At 39.1% G+C, this 24,989-nt stretch overlaps 2 protein-coding genes across 13 annotated transcripts in view; one reads left to right on the top strand and one right to left on the bottom strand.

The window, feature by feature from the left end:
* The window catches only part of slc4a5a (solute carrier family 4 member 5a), a 37,400-nt gene extending 17,467 nt beyond the window's left edge, over positions 1–19,933 (top strand). For 9 of the 10 annotated variants that reach the window (XM_085908788.1, XM_085908782.1, XM_085908789.1 and 6 more), the window contains 20 exons: positions 126–236; positions 1,134–1,189; positions 4,627–4,784; positions 4,860–4,947; positions 7,411–7,565; positions 7,640–7,768; positions 8,302–8,476; positions 8,616–8,749; positions 9,571–9,842; positions 10,536–10,570; positions 10,904–11,095; positions 11,878–11,991; positions 12,767–12,928; positions 14,283–14,461; positions 14,572–14,644; positions 15,695–15,763; positions 16,266–16,439; positions 16,705–16,872; positions 16,949–17,007; positions 19,112–19,933. In XM_085908788.1, the coding sequence (XP_085764914.1) occupies positions 126–236; positions 1,134–1,189; positions 4,627–4,784; positions 4,860–4,947; positions 7,411–7,565; positions 7,640–7,768; positions 8,302–8,476; positions 8,616–8,749; positions 9,571–9,842; positions 10,536–10,570; positions 10,904–11,095; positions 11,878–11,991; positions 12,767–12,928; positions 14,283–14,461; positions 14,572–14,644; positions 15,695–15,763; positions 16,266–16,439; positions 16,705–16,872; positions 16,949–17,007; positions 19,112–19,277 (2,669 nt within the window). In that variant the 3' untranslated portion in view covers positions 19,278–19,933. The remainder of the gene's footprint in view (positions 1–125; positions 237–1,133; positions 1,190–4,626; positions 4,785–4,859; positions 4,948–7,410; positions 7,566–7,639; positions 7,769–8,301; positions 8,477–8,615; positions 8,750–9,570; positions 9,843–10,535; positions 10,571–10,903; positions 11,096–11,877; positions 11,992–12,766; positions 12,929–14,282; positions 14,462–14,571; positions 14,645–15,694; positions 15,764–16,265; positions 16,440–16,704; positions 16,873–16,948; positions 17,008–19,111) is intronic. The other variant, XM_085908790.1, reaches the window with a different exon arrangement.
* Positions 19,769–24,731, bottom strand: ogfod2 (2-oxoglutarate and iron-dependent oxygenase domain containing 2). 3 transcript variants are annotated; one of them, XM_085908797.1, is made up of 7 exons: positions 24,494–24,731; positions 24,353–24,409; positions 23,279–23,389; positions 23,101–23,200; positions 22,584–22,708; positions 21,085–21,354; positions 19,769–20,826 (listed from the first exon to the last, which is right to left on the bottom strand). In XM_085908797.1, exons 1-7 carry the CDS (start codon positions 24,626–24,628, stop codon positions 20,560–20,562), a joined length of 1,065 nt encoding a protein of 354 aa, XP_085764923.1. In that variant the 5' UTR covers positions 24,629–24,731; the 3' UTR covers positions 19,769–20,559. The 3 variants fall into 3 exon arrangements, with proteins under 3 accessions (XP_085764923.1, XP_085764924.1, XP_085764925.1); XM_085908798.1 differs by having other exon boundaries at positions 21,097–21,354; XM_085908799.1 differs by lacking the exon at positions 24,494–24,731 and having other exon boundaries at positions 24,278–24,409.
* Between the last annotated feature and the right edge of the window lie 258 nt (positions 24,732–24,989).

Raw genomic sequence — 24,989 nt, 5'->3', positions numbered from 1 at the left:
CTATTAATGTGTGATGACTTGGGAGTTGTCAATTTTCCGCTTGGTATCCAGGGCGCAAGATGTTGGACTTGCCATAGAGCCTCAAGTGTGACCTCTTCTTTCTGTCCGTGTCTCTTGCCTGTCAGCTCGCCCAGTGGGGCCCAGAGGGGCACCTGGCCCAGTGCCAGTGGCCAACTACAATCGATCCACAGAGGATCTCCGAATCAAGCAGCAGTCTAGCAACTATGGCCGCCTGCGTGAGTGTCCGTTTGTTTCTCAATGATCTGCTACAGTTTTCAAAATACGACACCGAACTATTGTGCTTCATCCACATAATATCATAGACTTTTAGCGATCATTTATAAAATATTTTGGCACTATACAGAGCACACTCCCCACACTGGACTTGAGCTCTTTCAGTTTAATGCCGCAACATGCTGGGGTGTAGATGCAGTGTAATTAACTAAGAGCAAGAAGAAGGGACAGAGAAGCATCCCTACTGAGCTGCTATAAAAGTCAGACATCATGCAATAGAACATACGTCTGTGAGTATGTTGGAAGCTGTGTTTGTATGGTATGTGTTGCTACCCTGTGAGTCTTAATGTGGCAGTTGTTAGGTTTAACTATGCTAATAGATCATAAATAAATAGCCCTTCTGTTGTGTTTCACATTATGTGTTAGCATGAAGATAGGAGATGTAAGATGACATGGCTTCTTTGGAACAGTGTTATTTGGATGGATGGATAGATGGATAGATGGATGGATGGATGGATGGATGGATGGATGGATGGATGGATGGATGGATGGATGGATGGATGGATGGATGGATGGGGTTGGATGGATGGATGGATGGATGGATGGATGGATGGATGGATGGATGGATGGATGGATGGACGGATGGATGGATGGATGGATGGATGGATGGACGGATGGATGGTGGGTGGATGGATGGATGGAAGAACAGATGGACGGACGGATGGATGGATACGTGCATTTTACAGTCTATTTGTCGTTCACAACTTTTTGTTTGAAGTGATCCCCAAACAGAAGATGGCCCACTCACCGTTCTGTTATATTTAAAAAGGAATTTATTCCAAACATTTACAGCAGCTGATGAATAAGGTTTCATAGAAGTTGTTGTTGTCACCCACCAGGTCACGCTCAGAGTCGGAGTATGAACGACATTGCAGATACTCCAAGCACAGACCAGGTAAGTCTTCAATATAGTTATCTAATCTAAAAACTCAGGTCACCACAAATGGTTTAAGATGGAAATATTTGGAGGGGCACAGACAACCTGGTACACAAATTCCAAAAATTAAAATGACAAAGCTCTTGACTTTAATGACTAATTCAAATTTAACAACAATAAAACATGTAACCATAACTTTATTAACAAGTTTAAATGAACGTAGTTGAAATGTTTAACTTGTGGTACAGACAGACCCTCCTCTGTTTTCTGTGGTCACACGTGTGACACATGAGGAAATGGCAAAGTCTTGTGCAACTAAGTCATCAGATTCAACATTTTATGACCTTAGGGGCCTTTGTTTTTGGTTGTTCTACATTTTCTTCTAGTTTGGCTTCTCCCATCAGGTTGGGTCACCACGTCAAGTTATGCCTTTTGATCTCTCCTCTCAATTATCTGCATCTTTTTCTTTCTCTCTTATCATCATATGATCTCTCATCACATTCATCACTTTTGGTCTTCTGCCCGGGGGTTCAATTTTAATGTCGATTGGTCCTCTTCATCACACCTTAATCCGACTTCTCAAATTTGGTCTCCTAAACCCCAGCCCTGTAATTTCCCTCTTTTTCATCATGTCTTTCCATGAGCGAATGCTAGCATTTTCATCTCTTCCAGCCTTGTTCTTTCTCAAGTCTTTTTTTTTTTCAGAGCCAAACATCAGTCCTGATTCACAACACATTCCTGCACCTTTCCTGCTTTCTACTCCTTGTGAACTCCACGTCCATTTTATTTTCACCTTTGTGGCGTACTCTGTGTTGTGCTGATTATTATTCCTATTCTTTCCACATTCCTCATTGCACACAAAACAAATTGCAATGATTGTTTCATCGTCTGTCTCCCACCACTCTTTTCCAAATATGATTTGTGTGACAGCCATCCCTCCGCAATTGTTCCACATCATCCTTGCCCTTCAAAATCCGTACCAAGAGACATTTCCTCCACCCCTCTGAATGTTTTTATTTTAAAAAAATCTAGTCAAGAGCATCACTGTCATCAGGACCAATTTTTTTCCAATCTTCATTCTTGGCAATGGCATCTTCATTTCCTCTTTAAATCTGCCCGCATTCCTGCTTTACAGTTTGTACCTCTTTCACCCTTCTTTCCTTCTTTCTTGTATTGCTTATTGGGTTTTAGGGCTGCCACAAATTATTTTGCTAGTCGGCTAATCACCAACTAATAATCGGATCATATTTCAATCCTAGCATATCGCACCAGCAAGTAGCTGCTCTTATATGACTGTCAGTTGCTTACAGTTTAAATTCTCTATGGTATCTGTAAATGAATCATAAAGACAACTAACAGTACCAACGTGTATTAAACTCCCGAGCTTGTACCAATATTTCAGATAAATGGAGAAACTGATATTGAATTTCTGAATTTCAACCGATATTGAACATTCACTATGGCCTCAAAATATTTAGCTGTAAATGTTTACTGCATTTTAACACGGAACCAAAAACTATTTTCTATGCTGAGTTAATGCATATACTGAAAACTTTGTGAAATCATCCATCCATCCATCCAACCATCCATTTTCTGTATCGCTTTGTCCCCACGGGGGAGCCTATCCCAGCCGTCATCGGGCAGTAGGCGGGGGACATCTTGCAACCAGTTGCAGGGCACACAGAGACGAACAACAATTCGCACTCGCACTCACAACTAGGGACATTTTGGAGTGCTCAATCGGCCTACCAAGCATGTTTTCGAGATGTGGGAGGAAACCGTAGTGCCCGGAGAAAACTCACGCGGACACGGGGAGAACATGAATAAAAAAGCCTTTTATTGGTTTCTTATTTTTTTATTTAACCTTTATTCAAAACATTTTGTTTTGCTTTTCTAGTATGCATAATTTGTCTGCTTGTTTACTAATTTGTCTCATCTACAACTTCAATTCAACAGCACATAAATAACTGCTTAGTAAATAAACGACTCATCAACTATTAAAATTAGATGTCTGTGCTTTTGATTGTAGACGTCATCATGATTCCTCGACTCATCTTGGCTGCCCTACAAAACATTCGTAGCTTTTCATCAACCATAATGAATGACTGATGGTAGCATTCATTTTCCTACGACTCCTTTACAATGCCGTAATATCTATTTTCTGCCTGGAAGCTTATCGCCGTAGCATTCATTTTCCACTTTGCTGCTTTGAATTATTGTTGAGATTACCATCTAATATCTCACGGATATGTTAAATTGATGCTTCACAGGGGTGTTGAGAGGCATAGCTCTACATTTCACTGCCATCAGTCTTTGAAGGTGACAGCCAGTGAAAGAGGGAGTGTGCACACACATAACACACTCATTTCCAGGGCTAACACCCAATGTGCCTTAAGCCCACTGACACCCGCTTGGATATAAATGCAGGGATGTGAAATGCATAAGGCGTTTAGAAGTACCTTTCACACTGGTTGACTGACGTAACAATACATCCTATAAATGCATGTGTTTGGAATGATTGAATGTGCTAGGTGACGAATGAATGAATGAATGAATGAATGAATGAATGAATGAATGAATGAATGAATTTGAAAATGTGTGAAAAGAATGACAAATTTAAACAATATATACACACACACATCATTATTCCTCTCTACATCAATACTTGAGTATTATTATAAGTTGTCATTGCAAGTTGTCATTGTAAGTTGTCTCTCGTTGTAATCGTAACACATACAGAATGCTAACATAATAATAGAAGTGTGGGATGTGTGCTGCGATTGTATTTCCAGACCTATAGTTGGTCACATGTGGCAGTGGACAAAGGACATTGTGTCTGTGTCTGTGTCAATATTGAGCTGGTAAAAAATGGATCATATTGTCCGCGTGCTTGGCTCTCACATGGCACTACACATTCAGGCTGTGGGTTATTGGCAATTCTCTGTGTTATTGTGCTGCCAAGCATTTGCCACAGAATCCAAATATATAAGGTCAATATGCTTCCCAAATATACTGGAGATCCTGTGCAGAAACTTGCATTATTTAGCCACGACTTTATACGCAGGCACAATATGAAAAAGAGGGGGGGGGGGTGTAATTTTAATTCCACATTAAAAAAAATAAAAAAAAGCAGTGGGCCAAATCCAACTAATATTTAGGGGGATTTGTGTCAACCAAATATGCTGTCTCAAATTACACCATTTTGAGAGGCGGGTAGGTTGCACTTGCTGGTGTCACATTAAATTCACCTGTTGATTTTCCCAACTCCTTTTTTATTGCTCGGTTTGGCAAAATAGAAACAAAGCCTTGTTTGTAACCACCCATTTTGACAGCTACTTAAGGAGAATTGGATTTCAAAATGAACATTAGGTGAGAGTAGTTGGTGAATGAGGCTGATTGTAATTTTCTTATGACTTATGAGACACTGTCTTACCTTATGACTTTGCCATCTTTAGCTGAAAAACAAATTCATGAAGAAGATCCCCAGAGATGCTGAGGCCTCCAACGTGCTGGTGGGAGAAGTGGATTTCCTTAACAAACCCTTTGTTGCCTTTGTTCGCTTGTCACAAGCTACAACACTTGGAGGTCTGACAGAGGTGCCTGTGCCCACCAGGTAAAATGGCCACCATTGTTACAAACCAAATCTCTTTCCCTGCAGAAACCTCACGTTTGTTTCATCATTGCACAGATTCCTGTTCATTCTCTTGGGGCCACAAGGAAAGGCCAAGTCGTATAACGAAATAGGCCGAGCCATAGCAACACTGATGGTCGATGATGTAAGTAGTTTGATTTTTAAAATGTTTCTGGCTCGCAATATGAAACATATATTACCAGCTGAGATGCAATGCTGTGATGTATTGACCACAACTGAAAATAAACCCAAGGCTCTGTTCTGTGTAAAAATTAATCTATTTTCATTTTGGTTCATCGTCAATTGACAGAATTATTTTAAATGTATCGCTGGTCAAAAGGAAGTACTGTTCTTAAAACGCTGAAAAGTGACAGATGGCAATCTTAATAAGCAATACAGTAGAAAGAACTTTGAAACTTTGGGACATTTTCCTTCCAGTTAATTGTCTAATAATTTCTCATATTGCATGGTCTTACACCATGGCTTGATTCTTGTTTTTTTTGAATGAACGGAAATAAAGTATTTGCATTTCAGTCATCTCAAGTCATTCCCAAATACAGTTTTAACAATTCAGTCAGTTATTAGGCATTGCATAGCAAATGTAAGGAAGCTGTTGGAGACAATGACATTTAACACCCACAGTTAAAAAATGACCATGCAATTTACAATAAAACATAGTGAAATCATATGGACAAATACTGAAAAACAATACACAAAAGTGATTTTCAAATTATAAATATGTTGAAACAATAGTTTTTCATATACAAAAAGAATCAAAAGAAAGCAAACAGAATAAACAAAATAACATTACTGTTTTAACACAACATTGTTTATCATCACATCAACAGTCAGGGTTTCATGTAATAAACTATTAAAATCGTCATCACTGGTCAGAAAAACTTTAGCAATTACGATGAGATAAAGAACATCAGTTCTGTTTATTTGCGTGTAAAGAATTAGGAGATTGTTCTTTGCTGTCCCAGTTCTTGTCCTTCTTGGATACAACTTCAATAAATGGGACACAATCTATATGCAAATTTGCGTCAGCCATTTTACATATTTGGGTGTTAGAGTCAATGTCAGAGCAGGGAAAAAAACTGAATGACACGACCAAACAAACAGCAATAAAAAAAAGGCATTATCTAGTATAGCAAGTATAAGGGTTTTTTATTTAGATTTGTTCCTGCTTGTATTATGAGTGTGTTGGGCAATGTTAATAAATTAGTCCATCTGTCCTTCCATCCATCTGTCCTTCCATCCATCTGTCCATCCATCCATTTGTCCATCCATCCATCCATCCATCCATCCATCCATCCATCCATCCATCCATCCATCCATCCATCCATCCATCCATCCATTCATGCATCCAATTATAGTTTAAATGGTTTAAAGTGTGATTTGGACTGCATGAAAGATAAATGAGCCCCCCAAATGATTTTTAGTGATTCATTATCAATCGTAGTTAGAACGTTGCAATGCAGGGAAAAATTTGGCTGCAATGGATTGCCACTTTGCACTTCACACTGCCGGCCTCAATGTCCAATTCCCATGCATGCTGGTACAGAAACGGAACGGACTGTATTGGAGAAGTGAATATAGAAGTTAAAAAAAAAAGTCAAACTTTAATTGAGGCCTGAATGACTTGGAAGCCGATCCCATTCTTTTTTGTTCTTATTATACTGACATGATGTAGCATGCTTAACAAATTTATTTGATCACCTGACCCTTTTTTGTCTCAGAGACAACTGTGGACTTTTATTTTTGTTGTGCTCCAACCATTTTGAACAGGAATGAGGTACTCCTAAATGAATTCACCTTTTTGTGCCCAAATTTGAGCCAGCTCACTAGCCGTCTCCCCTGAGAAATCAAAAATGTATCAAGCATAGCAATCAAAAAAATATTTGCACAGGAATGCAAGTAAATAACCACAATCATCATCATCAAGAAGTGTACTTTTGTAAAACTATGAACTAAAAAATGAATGGATAATAACACTATAATTTAGCAATAAAAATATAAATTCAGTTACTACCGAACCTCAATGTACTGGTGGGCTAACCGTTACAGAAACATGGAATTAAATTTGGGTAAATAATAATAATAATAAATAATTTACAGAGGCTGCAGAGAGGCCCTCAGTCTACATTACTGTTTGTTAACCAGTTGGGGAGTAGTGTACATACGACCTTAACTGTGAAAGATTCATCTTAAAAAATGTACAGTAAATTAATACACTAACTCTTAGTGTGGCTGGCTTTTAAAACCCATCCGCTGGTCTTCATTTGAAGCCTTGGAAAAAACAAAGCCCACAACAAGATCAAGTTAAGTTGCTTGTGGTGGTGCCTGGTGGGAGGAAATCAATGAATGTGCCACTGCTCTGTGGAAAATATGTCTGTCCTCAGACTGATAATTTAACAGGCTAAAGGCCACTCTGTGAGTGTCATGTTTGTTCTGTGTTTTGGTTATTAATCCCATTTGGCAGAGACCTACCTGTACTGTGGCCAGCTACCATTCACAAAGACAGAATAGAATATAAAAATGGACCAATTTAGTTGTCATCACCATTGCATGTGAAATGCTAAACTTTTACTCTGTCCTCCTGTCATAGCTCTTCAGCGATGTAGCTTACAAAGCCAGAGACCGTGAGGACCTTATTGCAGGCATCGATGAGTTTTTGGATGAGGTGATTGTGCTTCCGCCCGGGGAATGGGATCCCAAAATCCGTATTGAGCCACCCAAGAAAGTTCCCTCGGCAGATAAAAGGTTGGAGTTGGAGTCATACTATGAGACAATTTAATGGCTCAATTAATGTGTGTCATTCTGACTCTCTTCTTCAGGAAGTCGGTGTTTTCCTTAAATGAATTGGGACAGATGAACGGTACTGCGGGTGGAGGAGGAGGTCTGGTTGCAGATGAGGAAATGCCAGTACAACATGAACTGGGAGAGGAACTGGCCTTCACTGGACGGTGAATTGCCCAAACATAATTGTTAGGGGGAGAAAATAACTATAATAAGTAATTCCTGAAACCTTTTGCTTTATGGGTTGCCCGCAGTGTCAAATTTATCTTTGTATCGGAACAATACAAAATAATGTGTGACAAATAACTGTTAGTTGTTGAGCTGCAGATGAAAAAAAAAACGAGTTCATTATTTTTTTTCTTTTAAAAAAATGGATTCATATATTTAGTTAAACACAAAAAACGAAATACTAAGCTCCCTTTAAGAGTCTGACCGGCAAACCAACAAATTAAGACACCTCTGCTAGGATGCTGTAGTGCAGTTCACAGTGTCAGTCAAATTACATTAAAAAAAATCATGACTAAAAATGCGAATTGGAGGAATAGAGTATCGATAGTACATCTCTTGTAGTTTTACCTTATGATGTCACTGTTGTGCATAGATTTAAAGAGGAAGGAAATGATGAAAGGATGAATTGCAGATATCACTAAATGACTGCATAATTCACAATCGACTTTATCGTGCCTTGTCTTTGTAATAGCTTCTGTGGTGGATTATACCTGGACATAAAGCGCAAATTGCCTTGGATACCCAGTGATTTCTACGAGGGTTTCCACATTCAGTCCATCTCTGCTGTGCTCTTCATCTACCTGGGCTGCATCACAAATGCCATCACCTTTGGTGGCTTGCTGGGAGATGCCACAGATAACTACCAAGTAAATCAATGCACATGTCCTCTTATTTAATTTTTGATTTTATAATTACTGTCTACTCAATTTTAAAATTCGACTTTGAGCTCACACATCCTTTTCCCACTACAATGTTATCTTTGTATGTTCTTCTCATCCTCAACAGGGTGTAATGGAAAGTTTTCTCGGTACAGCTCTGGCTGGCTCTGTTTTCTGTCTGCTTGGGGGTCAGCCTCTCATCATTCTCAGCTCAACTGGACCCATTCTCATCTTTGAAAAGCTCCTGTTCGAGTTTAGCAAGTGAGCCTCTTCACCAACTAATGATACTGCAAAAGATCTGAATGAGGGAGATTATGGAGAGTACTATGCTTAAAAAAAAAACACTTCATAGAATAATTAGAACCTGCAAATGTGTGTATATACAACCCCCCAACTAAATTCTGTCCTTGAAGGTTGAAAAACATCTCCAGGTGATCTGTGAAAATTAGTAAATGAGCATTTCCAGCTTTTGAAATCTTGGTTAACCAAAGTCACACTTTTTGGTTATAATTTGCGTCAAGTGGGTATTTTCTATTCCACGTCTCCATGGATGACCAGATGTGTTGGTGGTGAACACAGCTCGAATACATTGCAGTTTTAATGGGGTGTGCACACTTGTGCAACCACGTCTCTTGTAAAGGATGCTTTGATTATGCTAAATGTTGAAATAGTGAGACCCTTCTTCTTATAAAGATGTAGCAGTTTGCCTTCTTTGGCATTAGGCAGAGCTGACAGCAGGAGTGAACCATGTTAAAGAACAAGTTAAACTACCAATCTGTTTTTCAGCAGGGCCAAGTTGTTTATAAGGAGGCTGTAGTGAAAGATCAGTTCATGAGTTTTTGAAAATCTGTCCCCATTGGAGAAGAATTAATGTTAGTGTTCACACTGAGTACAAAAGTTGATTGGCTGAGTCCGTGTCTGTTGTCAAAGTGATTTTCGTTGAAGTGTTTAGAAGTTCCTTTGTTAAGTGGTAATGAGGTGAATTTGTCCTTGAGGGGTTTTAGGTCTTTGAGCCCTTGATATGCTGGAGCTTGACTCATTTCATTCAATCAACATGCTTCCGCAATTTCTCTTCCCTAAAGGAATAACAACATTGATTACATGGAGCTGCGCCTGTGGATAGGCATCCACTCATGCTTGCAGTGTTTCATCCTGGTGGCAACTGACGCCAGTTACATTATCAAGTACATGACACGTTTTACTGAAGAGGGCTTCTCCAGTCTCATTTCCTTCATCTTCATCTCTGATGCGATCAAGAAGATGGTGGGCTCCTTCAAATACTACCCTATCAACACCAACTTCAAGCTGGACTACGTCACCGCTTACAAGTGTGAGTGCTTGGCGCCAGACTCGGGTGAGTTTATCCCTTCTTCGACTATACTGAGCGTTGACGTTCGTGATTTATGTTGAAAATTAAGGGCAGTCATCACAGTGTTGATTATTTGTGCAATTTTCAATTTAAGGGCCCATGACTGACAGGGACCCATAAATATAGTCAGTTTGGTTCAGTTTGGACCATTGAAGTGCGGAAGCTCAAATCCCTTGCAGCACCCGTAGCAAAATTGACTATGCTTCCTAGAGTTCCATGGAATCACCTGCATTAATGGAATTGTGTACTGTACATCTAATGTCAGAGAAGTCCCAGGATTACACAAATTACACATTTAGTGTTAAGGCCCCTGGACTCTAATCGGATATGTGTGTAATTTTGGATTTTGTTGTAGCAGTCCTGGAGCTTTTCGTACCCATCTCGTATTATTGACCCACAGATGGACTGTAAAACATGTAATCATTTTTCCAAGCATTGATTTCTGTAACTGATTTGTCATTTGTTTGTTTTTGGCATGCTCGAACAATTTGGCTGCTCTCTCATACAAGTGAGTCCCCTTTTCATTGCACGGCATGGCCCGCAGGTTGCACTCTGCGGCATTCTCATTATGACATTTCACATTTCTTTTCCCCTCCTCATCGTCTTCTGTCTTGTTAAACCCTCACCCTGTCCTCTCCAACTCACAAACAGTGGCTGCATTGATCTTCAATGGTTTAGTTCCAATGCCAGATAACAGCTCTGGTGTCTCTGGGGTAAGTGCTTATTTTCACTGAGTTTTCCATCTATACATGATTATGGAGACATTTATTTATTTAAGTTGAAAGTAGAGTCCCGATTACAGATGTGTTGTTTTTCCTGATCAGGTGTTTTTCATTGTGATAGGGGGTTGTTTTCTCTCCTGTTACTTTCTTTCCTTTATCCATCCCATAATCCTCACACTCCCTCTGTCGTGCGTGGATTACAACGTCACATTACTGCTGCTGTTTATTTATTTATTTATTTTTAAAACACCATTTAATTGAGAAACCTTCCTTTCTCTCACCGTTTCTTCATCTCTGCATCACTGCCACCCAACCACTCGGCAGTTGAATGTGACAGCTCTTGACTGGAGCCAGCTGAGTAAGAAGGAGTGTTTGAAGTACGGGGGCTCCTTGGTGGGGAATTCCTGCAAGTATGTCCCGGATCTGGCTCTTATGTCCTTCATTCTCTTCTTTGGAACATACTCCATGACTGTCACCCTCAAGAAGTTCAAGTTTAGCCGCTACTTTCCCACTAAGGTGTGACCCTTTAATATCTGTATATGTTCTGCCCCAACTTTAATTTAATATTTTGTTGCACAAACTTTCATATTATTTCCACAATTGTCAACGAGACCTGCCTGAACAAACCGCTTCGGCTTTCTCAGAGCCGAAGAAGCCAAATTGAAGCACACAAAGTAAACAAAGTAACTAGTGTGAAGCATGGAAAGGGCTTGCTCGTGTTCTCAGATCATTCTGGAGCGGAATTTGCTGCCCATTTTTAGAATGTTTGGTCTCATCTACAGATCATGAGTCATCCCGTTAGATCCAAATGGAAGAACAAAAAAAGAGAAAACCATCCAAGAACAGAACAAAGAAAAATCTGATAACATTCAGACAACCTGAGGTGCTCATTGATCCAAAGCTCATTTGAATATCTGTGGAAGAAGCTGAAAAAGAAGCAGTCTTGAGAAGACATCCTTCAAACAAGAGTTACAGAAATGATTTGATTGCAGTAATCATCTCAAAAGGTTATTCAACAGAAAAATTGGTCATTTTTGTTTAGGAAAATAAATTTATTGCATCACATATTGGACAGCAGGGATATGCAATCAACAACAATTGGACAAATCGGACAAATTTGCTTGTGCTACTTGGCAATCAATCACATTTAATAAACAGTGCTTAATCTGCACTTGTTTGACAGTAGCTGTGTTAATTGATGCCATGTCAGTGACTAACCCGCTTTTTATGTTTTTTGACTGGCCTTGTCATTATCTTCAATTGTCTGTTGTCATATTGTTTTTTTTCTCTCATTCCAGCTTAGGAAACTCATCAGTGACTTTTCTATCTTCATGTCAATTATGACGTTTGTGGGTCTCGACATGTTAATAGGCCTTCAAACTCCCAAGTTAATTGTACCAACAGAATTTAAGGTAAGTTCTTCCTTTCCATGCCCTCTTTTATGCCCACCTGTCTATTGTTTTCACCTTCATATGTTAACACCTACTCGAGTCAGTCACCATTGTTTTTTTTAAAACATTAGGATCTGATTTTGTGCTTAAATTTGAATCAATCAGGCGGGAAATTAAATGATTGGTTACCTCACTGTATTGATGCATGACGGAGGATGTTTCATCCACTCACTGTGAAAATATGGCCTATTACGTGAAAAATAGCTACAAGGATGAAAAGTACCAAATTCATGCATTAACATGTTTACGGCAAAGATGCTCATTTGCCCCTTGTTGCCTCACTATATCAGATTGTACATCATGCTGTTGTTTGCTTGATTGCTCCAGAAGCTTTCAAAGAATTCTGCCACGGTTGGGTGGGTGAAACAAATTGAGAGGCTGTTATCAGCAAAATAAATGAGAGTAATACGCAAACACATTGAATAGCTTCAACCATTGATTGTGTTCATTTGAATCTGTCAAGAAAATTGCCAACCACTCTAAAAAATGAATGGAGAGAAGCAGTTACAGCATGCAAATACTTACCAAGATTCAAGAGCTTTGTTGGCCATGTTAGGGCATGCCAAAGAAGGAATTTGACTCCGGAAGATCTCAGCCTCTGTTCAACATTTAGGTGTCTAACAACATCAACAAATAAATCAACAAAAAGCGGACCCAGTTTCCCTTGGCTGTAAATATATCTCAAGAGTATTTCATGACATGTTTGCGACTTCTTATCTCTTTTTGTCTCATCTAGCCAACTCGACCTGGTCGGGGCTGGCTGGTGTTGCCGTTTGGGAAGAACCCCTGGTGGGTTTACTTGGGCAGTTTTGTCCCTGCCCTCCTTGTCACTATCCTCATCTTCATGGATCAGCAAATCAGTGCTGTCATTGTCAATCGCAAGGAGAACAAACTGAAGGTAGGACGTCTTATGATCGAATACTTCACTTCAGGGGAATAACAGTTGAAAAGAAATGAAAACAATTGAACATTTTAAGAGAATCAATTTTTGTTTTTTACCTTTTAAAACTAACTCACATTTCTGCATTGTTGTTACTCAGTTCAAAGTCCTTATCGACTTTTATACAACTTGTCATTTTAGAGTCAAGACGATGTAACTTTAAAATATGTTTCACCTTCGGTAACCCAATTAGAATGACTGACTCACAGCATCTCTGTTCAGAACTAAATTCTATCATTTATTCAAAATACATTGGCATTCACTTATATATGCATCAAGGAGCAAATCGGGGTTCAGTATCTTGCTCAAGAATACTTTGACATGGTGATGGAGCTTGGGGATCGAACCCTTAGCCTCTGGGTTGCGAGACAACTAATCTACCACTGATACATGCCGCCCCATTTCACAGGCCAAGCATAAGATTTCGTCTCAAAAAACTTCACACTAAAATAGGTGATACTTAAAAATCGGGAAAAAAACCAGCTGACTTAACTGAGACTTGCATGTTATTTAAAGCTGCGAATGTTTTGTTTGCGAATGACCGTAAAGTAAAATATCAACAAGAGAAATATGATACAATCCCAAACAAATGCAAAATAAATCTACGGGTGTGCTTCCCAAACTGTTTCAAAACCTGAAAGAAGAAATTTACAAAATCATCTATTTTGTTGTAAAAAGCTTTTTTGGCAGTTTTGTCTATGAACAGCGCCAATTCCACAGATACATAAAACCAATGTGAATTGTACCATCTGAAAACTATAATATTTACTAATGGGAATTCTCTTTTTTTTTTTAAGGCCGTATCAGAGCCGTTTATTTCTGAGACAATGGATTCTTGCCAAGCACTGGTCTGGTTTAATGTCTATGATAACTCCGACTCGTGTTGTGACCGTTTTCGTGGCTTAAGCAGTAAATGGCACCCATCAACATGGCAAAGCCTGCGGGCACATCTTTGAATGTCATGAAACATAATTTCCTCTTCAACCACCGCAGCTACATGAAAGATCTCCAGAGGAAATACAACCCAGAGACATCTTTCGTTTGATAATAAGCAGTTCGACCTGCATCCCTTTTATAATAACATCAAGTGTTTCTTCATGAGCCTAATGAAAAAGACATCTTTCAACATCTCTTATTTATAATTAACAAAATTCATCAAAATGTTTCCACATATTATTACATTTTAGACTGAGGTTTGCACAATGGAGACTTCACACAGACCTTTGTCCGTTCGAATTTCAGTCCATGTAAAAAAAATAAAGAACAATTAACTGGTGCTGTAACTATGATTCTGTGCCTGTTGTCCCGGCAGAAAGGTTGCGGCTACCACTTGGATTTATTCTGGGTGGGGGTCCTGATGGCCGCTTGCTCCTTCTTGGGTCTGCCCTGGTATGTAGCTGCCACCGTCATCTCTATCGCCCACATCGACTCTCTAAAAATGGAAAGCGAATCCAGTGCTCCCGGAGAGCAGCCGCAATTCCTCGGAGTCAGGTCAGAAAAAGAAGTCAAATCCTTTGCAAAGTTATTGAAAGCAGAAGCAAAGAGAACTTTGTGAACTGATGATATCTTATGAGTATCTGCCATTCATTTTGGATTTTCAGAGAACAACGAGTGACAGGCCTTCTGGTGTTTGTTCTCACTGGGGTCTCCATCTTCCTTGCTCCAGTGCTAAAGGTATGATAGAGTAAATGCTTTATATTTATCTATGTCATCATAATACAACAAACGCAAACGCTGACCTAAGGCCTAACTGACCAAAACACGAGCTTTTGCCCCGCAACCACTAGGGAGCCCCAAAGAGCAATTAAGTCATCGTATCATCCGTATCTGAAGTAGTCCCCAAAAGAGGGGTTCAAGTATACAATAAAAAAGTCCAAGTAATACAATACTCTCATACGTTATTTATAACTGCTCAGAACATTAACTGTTCCTCAAAACATCAACAAGATTGATGAGCTTGTCCTCGCTCTCAATTCCCTTGCACTCTGCATACTTCTCAGCACGTCTAGTTGAAAAATGGGCATAAAATGTTGGAAAAAAAAACATCGCATCTCGTGTTTTTTGTCAAATTAATTGTTCTTGTCTCCAACCTTTTTTCTCTTCATGGCAGGTTTTAAAAATGACATGACTAGGATTGGGTGACAGAATGCCTTTCACTTGGCGTCATTTCAGAATTATGCAGTATTATATTTGTTCTGGCACATTATAGTTGCTCCAATTTTTTCAATGTTGTATATCGCCCCGAATGTTGTGCAAATCAATTCGTTGTCCCCCCCAGTGTATTTTTTTAAAAATTTTATTATCTCTATTAAAATCCTTAAGCCTAAAGGGAGATCCAACAATAAAAATGATCAATCATTATTGGCAGGAAAAGAGATCTTCAAAAGGTTTTGCTTAGAGCCCATGGAGGCTTGAGGTGGCTCTGAACAAATTTCAACACTTGGCAAATGAGTTCGTGCATCTCTGGCAATGTTTCTGTTCATAAGTCTTGAACCATATGAGACCAGAGATACAGTTTCACTCAAACGAGCTGAAGTGTTATTAAACAGGCGCTATTTTTATTTGTATGTATAACAGAGTGTCGTTTTTGTGTTTGTTTGACCATCTGTTCCTTAGCTATTTTCTCCCTGGTTCATGGGAGATGACAGAAGGGTGGCACTATTTTGAGTCTATTTATCTTGATGTTTATTATGTCAAATGATTTCTTGTGGTTCCTCTCTTTAGTACATCCCGATGCCTGTGCTGTACGGCGTCTTCCTCTACATGGGTGTAGCTTCCCTCAGCGGAATTCAGGTATTCAGGGTTGCATGACCTTCGTATTACCTTTTTTTTTTTTAAATGATGGCGTGAAGGAAGCAACTCATTGCAAGCTGCCAAACAAACCAACCAGCAGGCAGATCACCACGTGGCAGCTCTAAGAAGCTCTTCCGATGATGGCGACCAGCGCTACTGCAATCCAAACTTTTTTTTTTTATGAAGGCAAGCCTTGTACTTTTGATAGTTCTGGCATTGGACCTGATTCAATCACGTTAAGATATCTGCTGTGCAGCTAAACATTTTACGATGCGCAGACAGTCTGAGCTGTGGCACAAACACGAACCCTCCAAATATTCAGAGATTGCTCATTCATTTTATCGGTCTTCATTCAATTAACTTCTTCACCCCTCTGCCACATGCTTCAATAATCCATGCTCTTCTGTCTGGACCCGAATACCAAGTGACCCAAAACAACTTCTGCGATAATTTGACCGGGTGTTTGAAACTGACAGTGCCTGGTTTTATTCATCATCCATAGTTCTGGGACAGGATTAAATTGTACATGATGCCATCCAAGCATCAACCTGACCTCTCCTACCTGCGTCACGTTCCTCTGAGAAGGGTCCATCTGTTCACCTTGATCCAGATCATATGCCTGGCTGTACTCTGGATACTCAAATCGACATTTTTAGCTATCATCTTTCCAGTGATGGTATGTCATGATCTTTTTTTTCAAAAAAACTGTACAACACTGTTTAAGATTGTGATTCAAGTACATGTCTCACAAAGATTCATGGCTGCGAGAGCAATACGTGGCCATGAAACAAAGTCTTATTAAGTATATACGTATGATTCATGTTAACGCCATCTTTAAATGCCATCCAACTACATCATACATAGAGCACAACCTGCCGCTGAGACAAATATTGTTGAGAAAATAAAAATGTGTAAGCGTATCGTGTCGCATTCCACTTCAGATACTGGGTCTGATGGTCGTTCGCAAAATGCTGGACATGGTCTTCTCCCAGCATGACCTGGCTTGGCTGGATGACCTTCTGCCAGAGAAAGAGAAGAAGAAGAAGGAGGATGACAAGAAGGGAGGAAAAGACAAGAAAAGGCCTAAATTGGAAACCAGTGAAGAGGAGGTGAGAAATGTGAACGCTTGCTGCCCCCTGCAGACCATGTCTGAAATTGCTTGTGTGTGCTCGTATTGATTTGCAGGATAAGTACAGCCCTTACTCCAACCATTCACCAAGTTCAGATTCAGACTTGGATCGCAGGTACTGTGTTCTCAAACTGCACATCCCCTACAAAGATCTGGTCTATCCTGATGTTGTACAGTCTGAGTGGGGGGCATACTGCCAGCCCTCTCCCACACACCATGCGCTTTAAAAGTACAATTATTAATGGAAATCCAAATTGTGTTGGTCAAAAGATTGAAATACAGCGGAACATCTGACAATCCATTCTGGGATGCTGATTGACCTCATTTGGTCAAATTTAGAAATATTTTTTTCTATGATAAAAGAATGAAGACAATCAATTTCAGGTCCAAAGTATCATTCAAAAAACATTAAATTGTATGGGGCAATGTTGTAGAGTAAGCATAGGTAATTAATATATTAAACCGTTTTATTAAACTATTATATTAAAATATAATATTCATTGTTTACATTGATGAGCAAGGCGTAATAGAAAATGTGCAGATGTGCCTCTGGCATCTCACTTTTCTTACCTATCTTAATGTTACACAAGTGTAAAAAGAAATCAACAATGTAAAATGTGAATAACATATTCAGATTTCATTCCAATTATCAACAACCTCCTACAATTTTTTCTAACCAGAGTCAGAAGAGCAGCTCATTCAGGCACACAGCATCACATAGACCATGACTCAAAAGATTTGCAATGTTGGATTGGGCACGTCAAACTTGGTACACCGCATAGAGAATTTTGAAAATCAGATGATGGGTCCTGGAGGACAATTTCATTTTTGTTGAAATTTTAATTATACCTTTCTAGTTTATCATCCAAAAGTGTACAAATCAAATGCCATCATCACCACTTGGACATTTATTTTAGTGGCCAACTCATTAGGTACACCTCCACCATCTTCTGACGTCCAAGACAGAAGTATGTATGTAATAAATGAATGTAAAATAATTATTTTCTTTTGTTTTTATTTTGTGCAGTCTTCTCTTGTATTGTATTGCAGTTTTAGATGCAATAATCCGTAGTCTTTTGCTTCCCCTATGTTTCGTGTCTTATTATTGCATGGAATGTAAATCATAGACAAAGACGTAGTCCGTTCAGGGATTGATCGTAAAACATTGTCCTCAGTGTGACATGCTCGGGCTCAGGCGCTTACATGTCCTCTCCATGCACTTTAAGGCAATGCAGATCATTCTAATCTTACTTTTCTTCCTGTGGTATGTAGCAAATCCTTCACGGTATGTGCACTATTGTAAACAATGTATTTTCCTTTAATGTGTGTAACTTTATGACAGATGGGCTGTGGAAAGAAATAAAATGTATTATATTTATTTGCTGGGTCATTATGCCATTATGTCAGGATATTTATCTTTCTGTGTTCATGATCATGCATTGCATGGATAATAATAAGAAATTAAATGTTGGTGTCTAAAGGACAGATGTTATGTTTAAACGATTCATTCCCAGATGTGCTCATCCATATGTAACAAGAATCATTATTACTTTGGTTGTTTCTTTTTTTCACCAAAAACTCTTTGGAAAATCCACAATAATTGCATGTGAACTCTGTTGGAACTGATCTTCCCTTGTCCAAAGTCAAAGCACAATTTTTAGATGTGGTCGTTTAGTCCAACAAATACATATCACCCTTTAGGCCTCATTTTGTGTTCGCAAATGGACCATCATGTCTGCATTGCTTTGAAAGAGGCATGGTTTGGAAAAAAAGCAAATACAAATTTGACTGTAGTAGATTATCATTGAAGATGTAGTAAAGTAGTTTAACATCCCCAATTGACAAATCAACGGGCATTTCTAGTGAGTTGTACAGTATATGCATAAGAGACAGAATAATGGATGAAAAAGTTAATATATATTTAAGCAACAAGTGAATACAATGGTTTATTTCTAAATTCTTTGTATTTTAAAAAGTGATTTGGAAGTCAACTGTAAAAAATGCATAGTGACTATTGCTTTCAGTTAACCACGAACAATAGAGATAGTTGCGCTCCCCCTGTCACTTGGCCATTTTCTCCGAGACTCCATCATGAGCTTCTGTAGTTTGTGTCTGGCATCTCAGGAGCAAACTTATATTTCCTCCTTTGGCCTCCTTCTAAAACTCATGTTTTTGCCTGAATGTGTGAGATACTGTAACTGGCGCTTGCCCTTCCTCAGCATTACCCTACACCTGAAGATCTCCTGCCCGTCATCTCCAGCCATGCCAATGGGGCGAGGGATGGCCTGCCCCGTCCCACAGGTCAAGATAGAGATGGAATCTGACGACGACTCGGACATGGATCACCACCGGCCACGAGACATGAGCGGCGAGACGACGTTATGAAGTGGATCCTTGCTCGCAGCGAGATGTACTTCAGAGCTCCAAATGTTCCAGACAGCAGACACCTCAATAATTCTTATGAACCAGTGGGTTCCTCATAAATGTATTGAACTTAAATAAGAAATTAAGCTTTCATGTGTTGTATAACTCTCCCTTTGATGTATCATTGCGTACGTAGCAGTTTCTCAATACAATATACTATATAATGTACCATACTGTTGTGTTGGCCTCGGTATAGTGTTATGATGACAGGCTGACTTGTCCCTCAAAAGTACAGAGATTTATTTATGATACAGTATAGGCTATTTACATGATGTTGTAAAGTTATATTTTCAATAATGTTGCTATGTATTGTATTGTGTACTGCTGTACTGCATGTATGTATGACCCCTCAGAACCAGCTTGCTTTTGACCATGGCCTCCTAAACCTGTCAGTGAAAACTATTCAAAATGGGATATTTATCTGAAACAAAAAGAAACAACCAAATGTCTTCATGTTCTTGAGGTTTTTATTAAGCAGATTGTAGAGTACAGGTTTCTGTTTTCGCAAATACTGTCACGAGAGATGAACAACTTAACCATGAGCAGGCCCATTTGAAAAATGTGTCAAAATACCTACCTGTTTCTCAATTTAAATATTACATTAAAAGTACAGTATTCTAAAATGGACCGTTTCTTGTATCTTTGGATTACAGTATAAGCACAACGGCCGACTGGAGCCATGCCTTTGGCATGCTAAAATGCTAACCCATTGTCATGTAACAAGTATCTACACACCTTGTGCTACATGACTGAACAAACTAGAGTATATGAGGATCATTATTCTGGAGTTTGCAGATCAGTTTCTCGAAAAATACTAGACGATCCTGTGCCCACTACGTTCCTGAAGGTGGTGACATAATAGCGTTCTGTTCTCAACGTGTGATATGTCGTATCCTATTAAACAAGTGGACTAAAAGTGCTTTGAATTAAACTAAGAAACATGATTTCTACCAGCGTTAGAGTTCAGACAGCCTCCATATTGCCTGATAAAAAATCTCATCTGTACTACTTCACAGTGCTTAACATACCTGGGTGAGGAAACAAGCAGCAAAGGGCTATTGCTCACCTGACAACACCCATATTCATCTGCTGTTTAGTGACACGACATCTTTATGGCACATCAACTTTGCTACCCACTTGAATCAACAGTGGATGAGAGTGGCACCTCGGAAAAAAAATTCCCTCGTGTCATTAATGGAACGGACACACTCCCTTGTCAGACATGTGGTGCCCTCAACATATGTCAGGTGAGTTGACAGAAGTTACCAAGCAGCAGAGTGGGTTGTTTGGTGAATCCATCCGCAAAGCCCTCCCCTTCTACCAGGACTGGCCTCCTATTGCACATTGGGCAAAGTTTATTGCGCTCCCGGGAGGACCTCATCCAGATGATGAGGTTCCAACGCTGACCCGAGGAGATAGGCAGGGCGCCGTGCATGTGTTGGCCCCGGTGAAGAATGCCCTCGCCTGCTCTGTGTTCAATCTCTGAACACTCGGTCTCATTTAAAGGCACCTGCAAGAAAAAGTGATGGAACTCATCAACGTCAAAAGTAGAATACTGGGGCTGACTTGTTCATTTTTAGTTCCTGTTAGACTTTAACTGTTACATAGTCCACAAAAAAAATTGAAGTTTGTTGTGCAATTCATTCCAGTGGAAATTTAGAATTTCTAATGAAATCCAATCAAAAGTCATGAAAGCTTGTTCCAGAGGGTGTTGAATCACAAACAAAACTATTTTCAATTCAATTGCACATTCAGAATCAGAACACACCTCAAAATGTACCTGTCTCATATCACCAAAGTAAAGGTTTCCCTCTGTGAAGTCCCTGCCCAAGGAGACATTGAGCGTGACCTCCGCGTTATCGTAGTGGTAGCTGAGGTCCAGGTCTTCGTTTATGTCATATTTGACAACAAAGGCTTTGTGACTATCCAGACTGTGGCCTCCACAATCTGGGTAGAGCACAGTTGTGAGTGAGTGTAGGTACTGCTGACGAAGAGGTGTGACAAAGCCTTCATCAAAGCCAAGTTCATTTAGAAGAATCTGTGAAGAAAGAAAGACATGCCATTGAAGGACTGAAGACATTGAAATCTGACATTTATAATTCCATTCGAGCTTTCATTATTTACATTTGCATTGTTGTATACACATAGTTGGCAAGGCAGGGCGATATGACCCCCCCGCCCAAGAAAAACTATTGTTTATTTTATTCACTTCAATCTCAATTGTGAAAATAAAGTTTTAAAGAATGAGTACTGAAAACTAAAGAAACTAAAGAGTAGTTCAACATTTTATGACATCTGAAGTAGATTTTTCAAACAAAATGAAAAAGATGACAATGGAAAGATATTATTAGGTGACAGTCTTGAATGTTATAGGAGGTATGCAAGACCCAAAAGAAACCAATTGCCCCCTCGGGAATAATGATGCTTTGAAATGTAAAAATGATCATTTTTGAGTTGCTATGCTACACACTGGCACATCATTGCATTAACATCTATGCAACTTGCAAAAGATGAAATAAATGATTTCTGCTTCGGTCTGGAATGGATGGAACTACTAGTTAGTAGTAGCCTGGCAAGCCAAGACCAATGCTACAGCGATCGGTCTGGTGGAGAGTCGCATTGATGGCCATTTCTGAGGTAGGGTAAAACTGCGCAAACAGGAACCAATCAGCAAAGAGCCAACGTGATGTTGAAGAAAAAAAAATCCACGTCTTCTTTTGACATAAATGCTTCCAATGCTGTTGGTTACTGGGGTTTTGATGGCTATGTGTTTCTAGATATTTAAATATGAGTTTAATGCTGGATTAAATTCATTGTCTCTCTTGCGCTCCGTTTTGAATGTTGAGAGATGGACTCCCGCTGCCAAAAAGTGACAGGAAGTAAACGAATTTGATTTGTCGGTTGATTTTAAGCCCAGTCACAGTTGATGCCCCTCCAGACCCAATCGCTAGTACAGCATTGAGTCTGGCTTGCCACTTGCCAGGCTAAGTTAATAGTGACTAAAATACCAATGTAACTCTCAAGTGTACACTAAAGTAGGATTACTACAGAATAGGCATGTTGGAGCAGGATGGTCTACAAACATGGTTTAGTTATTCGAGTTCTGACAGAGGGAATCAGCGAAACAGTCCAGGTAAGCTTTTGGTTTCAACTATACATCTTTAAGATGCTTTGCTGGAGCAAGCAACATGAATATGAGATGTGATTGCTAACAACAAACAACCCACATTTAAGCTCAATTGGAGCCAGAAAAGATGGTTGAATCACCCCATAGTTGTTCATGGTGTTGGGTCGACCTTTAGGTGCTGCAGAACGCTCAAAGTGCTCCAGTTCATCCATCAGATCGTCGCAGAAGCTTTTGGTGAACACTGGGAAGCGGTAGACCCTGGCCGCTTTGACAGAAATGATTGTAAGATGCTGTGTGCCACTATCATGCCAACAATCAAACAAACAACTGTACCTAATTTCATCCAGTACAAAAGGCAACAAAAAATACTTTTAAAAATAAAATATAATAATACTATATATATATATATATTAAAATATTGAAGAAAAAAGTGTGTATACAAGTGTGTTATGTAAATGTGTTTAAAGACATGACTTTTTTTTTTAGAATTCTGTTTGAAGTTAAATGTTTTAGGAGTGTATCGGAGGGAGCACTACTGAACAACCCTGTCGACAGTCAAATGTACAATAGTTGCATTATTGCATTACTTTGTAAATAATGATCTTGTGAACATGCTAAAAACCATATAAAGTTTAGAAACATGCTTCTTTAGCTCACCTGTTTCTTTTTCCAACAAGTCACAAAGACTTTGAGATGTGACATTTCGACTCTGACAAAATTTAATTATATGCTTGAACTCTGGCGCAAGGAACGTCTCCTAAGAAGAGGCATTCAAATTCATCAGAATTTTTTTTACAATAAATTATGATGACATCTTTGAGAGCAAATACTGCACCTGCAGATGGTACACATGAGGATGCAGAGGCCGGTATGTGTCCTTTATGATAGCAGCTCTGTCAGCAGATGTCGCAACAAAACACATTCGCCTGTCCACTTCTTGGGAAATCTAAAAGAAGGATGGACATTTAGCGCCTCGACGGTGGTTTGCAATAGTACAATTCTTGAATCCCTTGTAAAGTCTCATATTTTTTCACTTTAAAACCACAAACAAATGTAATTACACAATTAGGATCATGGAGCCAATCACCGAGCTAAAAAATAAAAAATAACTGATCATCAATCTTAAGATGGACAATCTGTCCAATCAATGTAAATATATATATATTTTTACTGCACATTTGACCCCTGGTCTTTCGGGGAGACTGCCCACGAATAGCCACAAATTGTGTACAATTAAAAATGCACTTGAGAGAAAACCAAATACTAGAAAATATACTCTCCAGAGCATTGGGGTGGGGGGGGGGTCAATGTACAGAAACCTATACATAAACTGAATAATAAACTGACCCCCCCCCCCCCCCACACACACACACACACACATCAATAAGAAAAAAAAAACACTATTAATAAAATTTGGGAGAAAAACGTATGTGACGGTATTATATATGTTGAGGATTCTTCAATTATTATCAATGGCAAGATAAAACGTCCCAGGAGCAAAGGAGATTGTGTTTGCTGATCTGATCAATGATGTCATTGATCGACCAGCAAATTATGATATGACAACTGATCCCAGCTTTGACATAACATGTAAACATGTTATAATTTTCTCCTTTGGTTCAGATGACATCTTTCATGAAGGAGTTATGAATCATAACAATCCACTGATGAAAATTACAGGATGCTTCTAGGTTTTGTCCTCAAAATTGAGTGATTCTACATATTTTTCTCGACTTGCTCTAAAAACAAATTGTAAAGGAATAGAACGAATTTCTCTCTAGTTATTTTTGTGAACCTTAAAGCTAGAAAGGTGGCATTTTTTAATGTAACGCACCTCGTTCAAATGATCAGAATCGTTTCAGGTTTCATCAAAGCTTGCTGATGAACGATAACGTCTTTGCGCACTTGCCTTGTTAAGGACATCCTCAAACTGTTGCTCGGTAACGCAGCCAAGCCTCTTCAGGAGCTAAAATATACGCGTCACGTAGGTTAAAAGGATTTCCATATATTCATACTGAAATCAAAACTAGTTACGCTGGACTCAACTCACGGCTTCATAGTCTCGTCTGAACTGCTCCTCCGTCATAAAGCGAACATGAAGTTTGTAGTCTTCGAGAAAAATGTTGTCTGTCTTAAAACAGCTGCAGATATAAAACTGTTGATTTCCTTTTCCTTCATTTGTCATCGTGGTCACTAAGAAAGGTGTTGACGACAAAACATTGACACACCCACACAAGTGACATGCAATGCGCCAAGTTTCCTTGTTTCTCGTGTCGATTATCTGCCAATTTGCCTACCACTTCCGGTTTGCAAAGGAAACCCGTGATCAATAACAATACAACTAAGACAAAAACAATATACGTTTTTACTATAAAGAATTACTTTCACAATACTACTTCGAGTACTACTGATAATAATAATAATAATAATAATAATAATAATATTATTGATTAATATTATTATTATTATTATTATTATTATTATTATTATGATGATGATGATGATGATGATGATGATGATGATGATGATGATGATGATGATGATGA

Source organism: Syngnathus leptorhynchus, chromosome 4 (genome assembly GCF_054491065.1).
Source record: "Syngnathus leptorhynchus isolate UIUO chromosome 4, UIUO_Slep, whole genome shotgun sequence".
Classification (NCBI taxonomy): Eukaryota; Metazoa; Chordata; class Actinopteri; order Syngnathiformes; family Syngnathidae; genus Syngnathus; species Syngnathus leptorhynchus.
Note: the sequence above shows the minus strand (reverse complement) of the source record. Positions and strands in the feature narration are given on the sequence as shown.

Bases quoted from the DNA above. Each gene is read 5' to 3' on its own strand.
- ogfod2 (XM_085908797.1), bottom strand. From the start codon at position 24,628: ATGACAAATGAAGGAAAAGGAAATCAACAGTTTTATATCTGCAGCTGT. The intron at 23,390-24,352 runs GCAAGTGCGCAA...TCCTTCTTTTAG, and splicing joins TTGAGGATGTCCTTAACAAG to ATTTCCCAAGAAGTGGACAG. The intron at 21,355-22,583 runs GTGATTCAACCA...CTTTCTTCACAG, and splicing joins ACACCATGAACAACTATGGG to ATTCTTCTAAATGAACTTGG.